General features: G+C 42.1%; 1 protein-coding gene across 1 annotated transcript in view; it reads left to right on the forward strand.

Moving 5' to 3' along the window:
* The window catches only part of kif26ba (kinesin family member 26Ba), a 96,105-nt gene extending 84,621 nt beyond the window's left edge, over positions 1-11,484 (forward strand). Inside the window, 7 exon segments of the mRNA XM_034224341.1 lie at positions 227-1,140; positions 1,349-1,629; positions 1,956-2,129; positions 2,220-2,434; positions 4,945-5,207; positions 6,818-6,968; positions 7,916-11,484. Of these exon segments, the coding sequence (XP_034080232.1) occupies positions 227-1,140; positions 1,349-1,629; positions 1,956-2,129; positions 2,220-2,434; positions 4,945-5,207; positions 6,818-6,968; positions 7,916-8,064 (2,147 nt within the window). The 3' untranslated portion in view covers positions 8,065-11,484.
* Positions 11,485-14,011: the final 2,527 nt, after the last annotated feature.

The raw sequence follows: 14,011 nt of genomic DNA on the forward strand, positions 1-14,011 counted from the left end.
TAAATGTTAGTTTTGAAACGGCCGTCTCTTTACAACTCTTACTAAAGATATTGATGATCAACTTTGGTAGCACTAAGGAAGTGGAGGTATTTCCACCTGAAAAAAACGATTATAGAGGTCTTCTGTCTTTGTTGACGCCAGTTGGGCCTGATGGAAAAAAAATGTTGTTTCGAGGTAAAATATTTGCAGGATTAAGTCTGTGTTATTTCTATTCTTCCATCACCAGGTGGTTATCGTGGCGGCTGTAGTCCAGGTGTTGTTGAGGTTGTGTCGTCTCCAGATGCCTTTAAGAGGGTGGTGGACGGCTGTGAGATGGTGGTGGTCGCTCCTCAGGGAGAATGCCTGACTGGTTTCTACAGCCCAGACGTCCACCGTACAGCCAGCCTCCCCCGCGGCTGGCACCGCCTCAACCGCCACGACGGCCTGGACATTGGGACGGAGTACCGACATCTTGGAGTCACCTCTTCCACTCCCTGCAGTCCCAGAGCCACACTTGACCGCAGAGGATCAACGGGGAAACAGGGCTTTTTCTCCCACAGGAAGGGGGGGATCCCACCGCTGCCACCGATAAGGAAGTCCAGTCTCGACCAGAGGAACCGAGCAGTCAGCCCTCTCCCCCAGCCCAGCTATGGAGGCTTGTTTCTGGACAGCTCAGCAGATGATGCAGAAATCTCCAGACTACGAGGCTCCAGCATAGACAGCAGCAGACTTTTCAGCGCCAAGTTGGAACAGCTTGCAAACAGAACCAACTCTCTGGGTCGGGTGAACAGCTCCCACAGTGGATCCCACCACTATGACTGCTTCTCTCTGGAGAGAGGGGGGAGCCTGAGAGGGGGAGGAGGAGTAAAGGGGGACAGCACCATGCCTCGTACTGGGCGCAGCCTGACCCGGGCTGGATCAGTATCTTCTCCCACTGGAAACGCTGGCAGCCCCGGTTTCAGCGCCAGTCCCAGCAGCGCCCCGCAGTCACCCGCCAAATCCAGCGGCCAGTCAAAGATCTCAGCGGTCAGTAAGCTGCTGATGACCAGCAGTCCCAAAACCAGGAGTCTGTCTTCGTCCAGCACCAAAACGCTGAGCTTCTCCACCAAGTCTTTGAGCCAAGCCTCCAGCCGCAGCTCCAGCCTTCCCCCTATTGGAAAGGTAGGCAGGAACATTTATTTCTTGGAGATAAGACTGTTTACACCTGTCAACAACATGGCTCAACACATCAGACTAGAAGAGTGGCTGAGTTTGAATGACATCTTCCTATTTTGGCAGTTTTTAAATCAATAACTCAATGCATGTAATTCAAGTCGTCATGGTCTCATTTGTCCTTCCATCCATCTAAGCTGTTTATCTGTTTCCTCAGCCCCAGAGCTTGGTCCCGCCCACTCCTCAGCCGCAGCCGCAGCAGCAGCAGCAGCAGCAGCAGCAGCAGCAGCAGCAGCAGCAGGGACCCTCCCCTGTGTCCTGGTCCACCCAGTCTCTGAGTCGCAGCAGGGGGGTAAGCCTGTCTGCCAAGCTGCCTCTCCGGGCTGTCAACGGTCGAATCTCAGAGCTCCTCCAGGGAAGTGCAGGCTCTCGTTCCAGGAGTCATGCCCAGGGAGGAGGCACTGATCCAGCAGAGGAGAGAGGAGCTGCAGGGGCAAGGTTAGTCAGTTTAACTTTTACTTACCTTTTAAAGCATTGTGTGTCACAAAGTGTGATATCCTAAAGTAAATTATACAAAGTGCAAGACTTGTAAAGCACTTCATATTAAATAATATCATTACAGTAAAGTGGTAGTTTTAGACAGTACACACCATTCATGTGTCATATGAAAATCATCAATTCCAGAGCTGGAATAATAATTTCCTCAGGATCTCAATCTCTCTGCTCCACTGTCAATGTTTCATCTAAAAAGGCAAAATTCTATTAAAATGTAGTAAATTAATAATTTGTTCATGGATTAAATGTATATATGTTTCTGTTCTCAGTGGAGGGGGAGCTGTAGCAGTAAGTGGGGGTAGTGGTGGAGGTGCAGGTGCAGGTAGCAGCGTGGGGGGGGAGGAGAAGGCAGCTGTGGTCCAAACGCTGCCCTCCCCCTACAGCAAGATCACAGCGCCCAGAAAGCCCCAGCGCTGCAGCAGCGGCCATGCGAGCGACAACAGGTATGATCTCAAGTTCATTTATAAATGTGAACATTTAGATGTGTCACATTTTGCTGCTTCACTTACTTAACTGTGATCTGACCCTTACAGCAGCGTACTGAGTGGAGAGCTCCCCCCGGCCATGGGGAAGACGGCCCTGTTCTACCACAGCGGGGGCAGCAGCGGCTATGAGAGCATGCTGAGAGACAGCAGCGAGAACACAGGAAGTACGTCCTCCGCCCAGGACTCCCTCAGTGAGCACAGCTCGGCTACCACCTCCTCCAGGCGGAGCTCCAAGAGCAGCAAGAAGAGCAGGAGCAACACAGGTCACTATTTAACATTGTATTATTTGCTTTATGATATTTCCCTGTAACTGGATTATGGAGTTCCACGTAGGATGGCAGGAGAGGCATCTTAAATTGAGTGCTTACTATGTGTTTATAGAGGGGAACATTTGCCTTAATCAGTAGAGCTGAAGCACCACTCAAAATAGATATGACAAAACTATGAGTACCATTTCAATAACACTTGAAATTCATGGACCTATAACAAATAAAGGCAATACCAGCACAGTTTTCATGGTTAGTTTAAAAAAAAAGAATTAACATCTCAATCACTGAACACAATCAAAATAACAAATCCAAATATGAACACTTAATCTTTAGAGGTGAAAGCATTGACCCAATGTGATCAGAAGGCAGCTAAATAAAAAAGAAATGAAGATATAATTGATACAAATCGTTGCCAAAGACCTCTGTGACGAGAATTCATTGGCACAAATGCACAATGAGAAAGCAATGAACAGGTCAGGGAAAAGTGAAGGAAGCTGCAGCTGCTAAAGTAGGTTGCAGGTAGGAAAGGTGACCCTGACCACTCATCTGTGAAATGGTGAGGGGAATCTGCGGGTGTGGCTGTAATGAATATATATTCAGCAGAACAGCACACAGAGGCTGCTAGTGGGCCCGTCAAATTACACTCTGCTGGTTAACCACGAGGATGGATATGCGCATAAAATCAGATTGGACAGACGCAGCACTTCCTGGTGTGTCTCTGATTGTTAATTAAAATTGGAGTAACCATTTCCACCCATGTGTGTAGAAAGCAGCCTTGCTTCCTGATACGCAGCATAAAGTCTGGATCTACTCTAATTTTCCTTTAAAGTGGACCTATCATGCTATATTTGAATAATATATTGTAGGACCATACCTATATAAAACATGTCTGTGAAGTTTTTTTTTCTCAAAATACCAAACAGATCCTGCATTTTAGCCATGCCTCGTTTCGCTCTATTTATTTTATTCCAGCCCTGTTTTTGCAAGGGCTGATTCTGCTTTTGTGTCAGAATACAGCGCCTCTAACAGGCCTGGCATAAGTACTACAGCGTCTCCAGCGCTTTCGAGCGGCAATGGCCGTGGCCCAACCTCTCATTCCCCTGATAGGTGGAGAGTTGCCCATATAAGCGGAGCACCCCTTGTCTGACGTCAGAAAAATTCAAATCTCTATCAGATCCGTTGCAGCACCGTTTTTAGAGATTTGGGTATGGAGGAAAAGAGAGAGGGTTGTGTTTTCTGACACTTGGTGAGTTCCCTGGAACACCGGGGACACATATTCATGTATACAAGACGTACAAAAGTGCATTTTGCATGATAGGTCCCCTTTAAACTGCGACTGATTCTGTGCTTCAAAGAGAGCTTCGCTGTCAAACTGTCGCAGGACTACAGGAAGGATTACCTGTGTCTTTGCACATGTTTTTAGATGTATGTAGAAATTCTGTCGTAATTGAGGAAGTCAAAATATAAAAATTAAGAAGGGACAGATGTGTCGCAGACTAAATAAATGAGTAAAGATGCGACCGAATTGTAATCACATCACTCGAGGAGAGTCTCCGTTTACGCTTGATTTCCATTAGATTGCGCTCTCAAAATGTCTACCGTGTCTCTACCTTTCCTCATCTTTTTTCATATTGCTCTCCCCTTGCATGTTCTCCACCCTGCACTTTCATTCTTTCTCCTCTTATATTCCTCTTCCAACCAGGTAATGAAATACAAATGTTCCTGCTTGACCTTTCTGTGCCACAATGAAACCCAAAGACAGCTGCAACCCTATTCAAATCCCCACTTTCCTCACACACCTTATCTCTCGGTTCCCGGTGAATCTGATAACTCTCATTCCTACATGGCTGGCCATTTTTATGCAAAGCGTGTATGCATGTGTGAGTGTGTGTGTTCATTGTCGCGCAGTGGGCAGATTAGAGAGTGACCTGCTGCTCTTATCTTTGAGCTTCATGAAATGAGACTCAACTTTTTATCTGGCTTCACACTCGATTATCTGTTTCTGGTTCCCTTTCTGCTTTTTCAGTCACTCAATACCTTTCTTTTGTCCCATCCTTTCTCCCTCCCTCCAGCGATTCATCCATATCCTCTTTTTCCTCTACTGTACCACCCACCATCTCTTTTCTCACCTTGCAATGTTCTGCTTTTAAAAATCCAGCAAGTGTCCATGCTCTAATGTAGTTCAGTAGTAAATGCTACAGCAGTTTGCATGGTGTAGCAAACATGTTTATGGTTAATACAAATGGCTATTTAGTCAGTTGAAAGATGGAGTTTTACTATATATTTGATGAGGAATAGACACTGACAAATGCACGAAGATGCACTTGAAGAAACATTTGAAATACCTATTTTTTGTTAGATTATTTGACGTATAATGATTATATTAAACAACACTCAATTCATGAAAATGAGAGTTGAATGGCTCCAGTATATCGTGTTTCTATAAACGTTTTGATAAACTCTGGTGGTTTAACAATGTTTTATTGTCTTATTTCTTCTTACAGGTCTGCAGCGTCGTCGTCTGATCCCAGCGCTGACCTTGGACTCTTCCTCCTCCTCACCCTCTCACCGCTCCTCCAAGCAGGCCGTCACTTCATCTTCTTCGTCCTCCTCTAGCCCAGGTGCATGCTGGGTAGATGGCCCACTGGGGCCCCCGGCTCCCTCAAACCTCCGGGGCCCGCCTGCCACGACAGAAACCTTCGAGATCAAGGTGTACGAGATAGATGACGTCGAGCGACTGCAGAAGAGGAACAAAGGAGGGAGCAAGGTGAGAGAGGAAGCAGTCGGGGATTCATTACTGAGAGGAGGAAGGAGAGAGAGACTTAACCTACTGCAGCTGAAGCATTCTAATGTTTCCAACCTTTTATTTGGGCTTTAGTTTGTAAGGTGTATCCACCTGAAAGAAAATGCAGAAAGGATGTTTACAAACCCCCTCCAAAAATACACTTTTTCACCAAATATCTCCCCATATTGTTGTGGTTGTTAGCATTTAGATGGCTCTAGTTGAACCAGAGGCTGTTTCTACAGGCTGTACAAGTAAAGAAGGCTGTGACTTTGTGAGTAATTGGACTAAAATGTCTTATCCTAAATGAGAAAAAAAAACGAATTTACATACATAAAATAACATGTAAAGGTGGGGTAGGTAATTTTGGAGAAACCAGCTCGAGTGCGCTGGAATTTGAAAATACACAACCGGAAAAAACCTGCCACTTCCCTACAGAGCCCCTCCTCCAACACACACGAACGCACACATGACCAATGAGGGCACGAGATAAGTTTGTGCCCGGCTAAAATGATTGGTCGTGCTTTTTACAGTACTACGGCTTCCACAGATGAATTTTTTAATGGATTTTTTGTCAAAGCACTTAAAATATTCATTGCTATCGGGATGTTAAGAGCATTCCATGGGATATAACAAAAAGTGTTTCTGAAATAAATTACATACCCCACCTTTAAGGGAGTATGGGAAAAATAAGGCTATAAAAAAGGGGAAAGAAGGATAAAAAGAGAGTAACATTGTGAAATACTGTTTTGAAGAAAGGGGAGAAAGGCAGGAAAGGGTTAAAGAAAGGAGAATGTGTGTGTGAGGAGAATATACCGTATGGAGGCAGGGCGAGGGGGAATGAGGAATGGATGTGTGAAGAGAATTAAAGAAGGTGGAGAGCAAAGGAGCAGAGAGAGGCCCAGAGGGCAGCAGGCATATTGCACTTGATGTCAGATAAATTGATTTGATGAATAACAGTTGTGGGAGACATTAAAAAGCAATAAGGGTTCTGTTGGACACTGTTGCTACAGGAGGAAGCTGGAGAAGAAGAGACCGGGACAAAGGAAGCAAAGGGATCTCAGCTGTTGGACGTATTTGTCTATAAGGATTACAGCAGTGTAGACTTTTCACAAAATGAATGAATCAACATTAGCCCTGCGTTCTGAATAGTGAGCTTTTCTTTTCAATAAATCTACATTATTCATCCCTCTGTGGTTCTTCATTTTAGAAGTTATTCATAAAAAATCCCTAGATTCAGCAGAATACAGAGAAGTATTGTGAAATTGTAAAAGAAATGCATGGTGCCGGTTTCTGTGTCTCCACTCTTAAACCTTTATGTATTCAGAGGAGGGAGCACTGTGAGCTTTGGGAAAAGTGTGGGAGAGAAAAGCATGAAATATAGATTTTCCCTACAGCAGGTCGTAAGAAAGCCACTTAACCCCGACTGCTCCAGTGAAGCTGCTCGGTGTCCGCGAGGCTCGATGAGGTGTGAATGTATGAGACTGTGTGAGTGTTAATGCTAAAAGAGAGCCACATGTGTTTCACAACACACTCCCCAAGGTAAATAGGTGAATACAATCCACATCATCCTGTCTGTCCTGTGTGTGTGTCAGGAGGTGGTGTACGTCAGCGCCAAGCTGCGGGTGTTGGAGAACCGTCAGCAGAGAATCACTGAAGTCAGAGCAAAGTACCAATGTCTGAAGAAAGAGCTGGAACAAACCAAGCAGCACCTGATGCTGGAGCCGCACAAATGGACCAGCGAGTGTAAGTAGCACTCTGACACAACAGGGAGTGTGTGTGTGTGTGTGTGTGTGTGTGTGTGTGTGTGTGTGCGTGCGTGTTGTTTTAGAAAAGTAAGGTTTTCAAAACATCCATGTTTCCTCTATACATATCTCTGTGTGTGTGTGTGTGTGTGTGTGTGTGTGTGTGTGTGTGTGTGTGTGTGTGTGTGTGTGTGTGTGTGTGTGTGTGTGTGTGTGTGTGTGTGTGTGTGTGTGTGTGTGTGTGAACTAATTGACTGGGTATGGTACTGGGTTCAGTAGCTTTTAAGAATCATGGCTCAAGTTTTTCTTGCCTGTTGTTGAAATTGAAAAGCATTAACATTTGTTTGGTTAAAAAGCTTGGGAATAACTCTTATAACACCTATTTTGAATAGCACAACAATTTGCTGTCTAAAAGGAAGTGAAAGGCTGGTTTAATTCAATATTTTTCATCATGTAAACAAATCCAATGAAGACACCAAGACCAACAAAGTCTTAGTCCCATTCAATAACTACTTTTCTAATCTGTGTGTGGATCGTGGAGCCAAAACCATTGGATCCATCCAAATGTTGAAGTGTAGTTCTCGCTCATTTGTCGGGGAATGTATCCAGCTGCAGATAAACACAGTTGTTGCTTTTGTTAGTTATTTATGGACACATGTGTAGGTGGTATTAAATCAAAAATAATGTCTGTGTTCATTTGAATGAATAATCACGTCATGCAGTGCAGTAGCATGGCTCATTGATGTGGAGGAATACTATCAGGCTTTGGATACACAATCTCAGGGTTCTTGTAAGAACTGAGTGATAAATGAATCGTTCTGGTTTTGGTGTTTCAATGGAATTTGCTGACATTAAGAAAGATCACCAGACTTTTAAAATCAGTAACTCATAATCAAAGTATAACAGTGGGTTTCAACGTCATATCTCTGCCTGTATTTCCATGTGCAGTTGAGATACAGCCGACCCACGAAGTGGACTCGCTGGAGTATTTGGAGGCTCTGGAGACCGTGACGGACAAACTGGAGACTAGAGTCAACTTCTGCAAATCCCACCTGATGATGATCACCTGCTTCGACGTGTCCTCCAGAAACCGGTAGACGATGGAGGGACGGAGAGCTGGAGGAGAGAGAGACGCAGACACAGCTGGACTCAATTAGACTCACTCTTTCCCCACCAATAACTCAAACAACTTAAAAAAGATCTTCTTAATGGATATTATTGAATGGTTGGAAGAAGGATACAGGGGCGGACCGACCTCTCATCCTCCTCCAGATGTAAGTAGCAGAAGGACAGAGATGGAAGTAATAGAGATATTTACAGATATTAACAGACCAGCAGACAGATACGTTTATAGATTTTCTTTTCTTGGGGCTTGAAGAAAACCACCTCAGAAATAACCTTTGAACAGCATCTATTGAACGGGCTACTTTGAACCAGATGAATATGGCTGAAGCGGATATATGGCTCTGGGTCTGAAAAGAAAGATCAAACGTAACCAGGACAAGTTAATAATTAGACACCTCTAAGACTGAGTCGAACATTTGGGAATGTATCGAGAGGAAAGGAGTCGAGAGAGGAACCAAAAACTGCCATTTTTTTCTAAACAAAGCCGCCGAGGAGAAGAACAATTTCTCCCATCGTTTTAGAAGAGCACTTTTTAGGTTACGCAGTTGAGAGCCATTGACTGCAGCATGGTATTGTTGTGCAGTTAATAAGGAGAAAATGACCAAGAGAAAGACAGGAGGACAAAGGAAATGATTTAGATAAGTGCCTTGTGAACAATTCATCAATACCAATTATATTTCTCACTGAATTTGTGTACTTGCAGTAAGTATGGTGCTAGCATAGAAAAAAAGACCACAAAGATCAGTGCCCTTGGAAAATCTTTGAATCTATAGCAATCTTTGAATGTGATGTTCTACTGTGGGTCGATGTTTCACTATATCATAACCAATAGTGTATGTTTGTATGGTCTTTGGTACACTGATGAGAGGTGAGACTAAACTGGATCCCTAACTAAAATAGACCTACAGAAGATGGACATGGACACATTGTCTTTTTAAATGGTGCAAGGACCAAAATTCCCATAACAAAAAAAGTACATAGTTTTTCCAGGACACAGAGAAATGTGTGTTTAAAATAAGATTACAAAAACACTAGTTTCTTGTGCGGTTGTTTTTGACTTTCCCCACAAACAGAGCACATCTGAATGTTGACCCTCTGGGGCTTACATACAGTACAGCATGTCTCCCCTGATACAGATGTGATGGCTTGTTCATGTTCACAAAGCAATGAAACGTCTGAGTCACACAGGAGAGGAAATGGAAATGAGTTTTCTCTGCTCCAGTGTGAAGTTCATCCATCGAGTGTCGGACTGACTGACACGCAGACCGTCTGTTATTTGTATCCGTGTTGTTCTGCTCTATTCTAAAAGAAAATGAATGATTTGTCAACGTGTGTGTTTTATATTAAGGTTGTCTTTTTTTATTTGAGTGCAATGGGACCACGTGGAGAATATGTATTTTAGAAAGAGAATACAAAAAGAGATATTTAAGACAAAATTGTGAGGAAGATGCAGGATAATTATACTTCTTAAGACCTGTATTATTGGAACAAAGTAGTGAATTAAAGAATTACTCACTTGAAACTACAATAACAAACTTTTTATATAATTCCAGTTTGTCTTTTATTTAAAGGAGACAGACTTTATAAAAGAACAATTTAAAATAAATATATAAAGGACTGAAAGAGAACTAAAGAAAAGGAGGGTGACCAAATTAAAAGGCATAGATCTCTGCCTGGTTCCATTTGTTTGGACGGCTAGCAACAATTTGTTAATATTATTATCTATGGTGCTTGAGATGTTTATGATCTAAATGTTTGTACAAATATAAATATGAAAAAGAGCCTGTTTCCCTCTAGAACCATACCCTTCGAATGCTTCTTCTACATTGCTGTCCTCACGTCTGTCCTCATTCTCCCTCTGAAGCCCTTTAGCCTGCAAGCAGAGAGCATTCTGGGAGATCCTGTTTGTTGTCTGAGAGGTAAAAAGAGAAAAATAAACCGACTGTAAAGATATTGGTATAACTTGTCAAAAGCATCGTGGTGCTAAAAGTATCTTTTTCCAGATACAGGAAATTATTTTTAACGTCATCACAACAGTCTTTCATTTCATTTACTGTACACCTTCAGTGACAGCATATGGATAATGCTGCAGGAAATCAACCCTGAAACTAAGATGCTTTTGACAGACTGGACCTAAGAAGCGATTTCACTCGAGGTGAGGGAGGGAGCCCTGTTTCACCTCCTGCGAAGGCTTCCTGTTTTTACCTCCCAGATCCCCCTGCCAGTCATGAATGAAGGTTTATTTATTTGAGCTCAGGAGAGAGCAGCGTCGCTTATCAATGTTCTTATTTATTTACACCTTATGATCTTAAAAGTTACTATGCATTTAAGAAAAAAATAACTGTACATACTTTGCTGAGCCCATGTCATATAAATATATATACTGTACACATATCATATACGCTCATTTTTATTTGATATATTTTCTGTTGGTTTTGTTTGCTCCTGTTGTTCCTGCTGGAGATTTGAATGGGATTTGGGTTTGCTAAAACATCCAGGGTAGATGTGTTGTTCCAGAGCAAAATGATCAGAATGTTTTCATGTCAGTATATAATACAGTATTATCTTAAGCCTTGTGAAATTTGCAGTGGATGTTTTGGGAACCCCAACCTCTAGATGAGCTAAATGGACGGTACTTGTTTCCAGATTTAAGATGCTATGTGTGAGGTTTCATCCTCGATGCTTCACTGCCACATTTACTGAGGAAGCCCTTTATAATCCTAGCAATAATTGTAATGGCCCCATATTGTTTATAGCTACCATAATAGATCACATTAAGCTTTCAGAAATAAAAGCTTTTTCATCCGAAGAAACTGTGCTAAAAGGGATCGCTCATTGTCAGGTGCTTTAAATAAATGATCAACAAAATGGCATCTGTTTCATCAGGATTAGGGTATAAAACACTACAAGCACGCAGTCTAATGAACAACATAACTGTGTCCTGCTAGAGCGTTCAAGATGTATGTGTTATTTGGAAAACTTACACGTAGCATCTTTAAGATTTTAGGCAGAATTGTATGTTAAAGTATGGATCAGACCACATTTCCCACAAATTCATTTGATCTGTAGCAGTAAGAAATGTTTTAAGACAGACGGGTTACAATCTCTACCAAACTGATTCAAACCAATTACTGTTTCAGTTTGAAGGGCAATCTGTTAAGAAGAAGAAAAGGGTATTTCCTATGAGATTTAGCCAGCGCTAACACACTCAGTGCAAACCTGAGAATATGACGTGTTAGATTTTCACTGTGTGTGTGTTGTTCAAATGATTAGAAACTACGATTATAACATGCTCTACAGATTTACTGTTTCTGAGAAATGTGGTCTGACACATTGTGTTGATGGAAGAGCAAGATGGAGGGATGTAAATAAAGAAATGTATTGAAAGTTTCCCATCCGATTCTTCATTCTTTCAGGTTGAAATAGTCAACAAAGAACGAGCCAGACTTCCTGTCCAAAACGTAATGAAATGCCAACATATTTACTCCTGAAAGATTGCTCACCAGCAGACACTGAGAGGCTCTATACAACATACAAGTCATTCATACATTACTTGTTAGACGCTTTTATCCAAAGCGACTTACATACTCAATACTGTGGGCAATCCCCACAGGAGCAATTTGGGGTGAAGTGTCTTGCCCAGGGACACAACGACATGCTGACTGCAGTAGGGTTTGAACCTGTGCTCCCCTGATCCCAACACCAACGCACTAGACCACTGCGCCACAGCCTCCCACATGAACACTATATAACAATTGTATCCAAAGAACATTTACGTCTCATTTATATCAATCGAAGGCCGCTGTTAACAAAGCACCTGGCAGAACAAGCAGGCTCTTTGTTCAGTGACCTTTTCAGCAGCTTAACAACTTCTACTGAAATATAAAACAAGACATTTTACTCCACATTTTAATTAAATAAATAAGAGGAACATTTATTTTGAGCTATATCCTCTAATGTTCAGGATCGCCTAGGATTTGTTTTGTGTTCATGTGCAGCAGCCAAATGGTTACAGTTCGAGTTATGAGGAAAGACCATGTGTGCGCACAATCTGATCTAAAGTTTCCTTAAAAAATTACATATCTTTCAAAAAATATAATTATATAATATTTGTAAATGAAAAATATAGTGGAGCATTAAGAAACATTTTGTACCTTACCATACTTCAAGGGAAGGTAATAGGCTTTTACATTGTGTGCCTGTTTTGTACTATCAACTATGTTCTGTGTGTGTGTGTGTGTGTGTGTGTGTGTGTGTGTGTGTGTGTGTGTACCTTCAGTAGCCTGTAGGCTGCTTCCTACAGTAGGTGACATATTGCCCTGTTGAGCCGGCTTTGATCAGCCACACACAGCAGGGAACAGGAAGGAGGTGAGGGGAGGCATGAGAGAGCAGGAGATAATAGATGAGAGAAGAGAGGATAATAAAGCCGGCACAAAGGGAAAGGCAGGCGAAGAAGGAGAAAAAAGGAGTAAAAGATTACATTTAAGGGAGGAGAGAGAGACGTGTGGAAGAGCTGCTGGAGAAATGAGATGGGCGAGGTTAGGTAAAACACAATATGGAGACAAGTGGAAGTTCCGGTAAAAAAGGAACACACTGGTCGAATAATACGCTATCATCGCTCAACAAATGGACTATTACTCTCTTTTCTGAACTCACCATATCATTTACCTCAGGCAAGAGTTTCTCAAGAGACTCATTTCCTTGCTATAATGTTCTCCGTTGTTGTTGCTGAGATTGGTTCCTGGTTAGATAGTTGTCAGGTCCACTCAGCTTAGAATAGCCACTGGTAATCAGTTGTCTGTTTGGATTTAGATCACTTGAATACACTGCACTTAAAGGTTTTTTCTTCATTTCTCTAATAAAATATGTATTTGTTCTTCCCACTTACCTCTTAAATGTTAACATGCATTATATCTACTTCTATTTGATGTTTCTCTGTTATTATCAAGTAAACAGTTCAAGCAACTCAAGTTTGAAGCAGAAACACAGTAAGCAAAGCAAATATGTTTTAAGATGGGTCACGTTTAGAATATCATTTACTTCTAACATGTAATGAGATTTCACAACACCAGCTAACTCGGTGAGAACATTTGTAAATCAACAAGTTAGCTGAACATGTTTAACTCAGCTTATTATTATAAGATGCATTTGAAAAATAACTAATAACATGAACTGCTTCATGAAATTGAACAGCAGAGGTAAATGCCAACAGCAGTATTGGCAATATTGCCATGCGCACAGTCTCAGCTGTGCTTCAGATTGTTGGTGTCTGCCAAGTAGCACTACACCCAAAGTTCATCTAAGGCTAATAAGAACATTTCAAATCACAAACCAAAGCCAAACAAATTGGCCAAAATGTGACTTTATGATGCAGCTAAATGAGAGTGAAGTGAAAACCAATGTGATGACAAATAATTCTGATGGTAACATTAATGTCGGTGCTAGATTATATGGCAATCCATTCAATAATTTGTGTTAACCACTTATTGGCGCTAACGTCTGGGATTCACAAAATCAGTAAGAGTCTTTCTTTTGGGACCATGAACAAATGTCAAAGCAATTATCCAGTCCAAAGAAAAGTGGTAGACTGAGCAAATAAAAGACAGAAAGACCCAATTCCCTAAGCCACCCCAACAAGACAATCAAGAAACTTCCGCTCAACAAGGGCTCGCTGCATCAGAGGCGGTTCCTCTTCAGCTCCACAGCGCTCTGATTTTAAGAGCCTGCTCTGATTATGAAGCAAATTTGAAGAGGAAAGAAAGACGGAGGGGTGATGGAGACATGGTGAAGATGTGGGGTTTACACTGAGATAGGTGTTATCTCTCTTCTTCATTTTAAGGTGATATTACTCAAGAAGAAATGTTAATATATCAACTCCTTATCACTGAAACACAGGGTGATAATCCTGAAACGATACCG

Source organism: Gymnodraco acuticeps, unplaced genomic scaffold (genome assembly GCF_902827175.1).
Source record: "Gymnodraco acuticeps unplaced genomic scaffold, fGymAcu1.1, whole genome shotgun sequence".
Lineage (NCBI taxonomy): Eukaryota > Metazoa > Chordata > Actinopteri > Perciformes > Bathydraconidae > Gymnodraco > Gymnodraco acuticeps.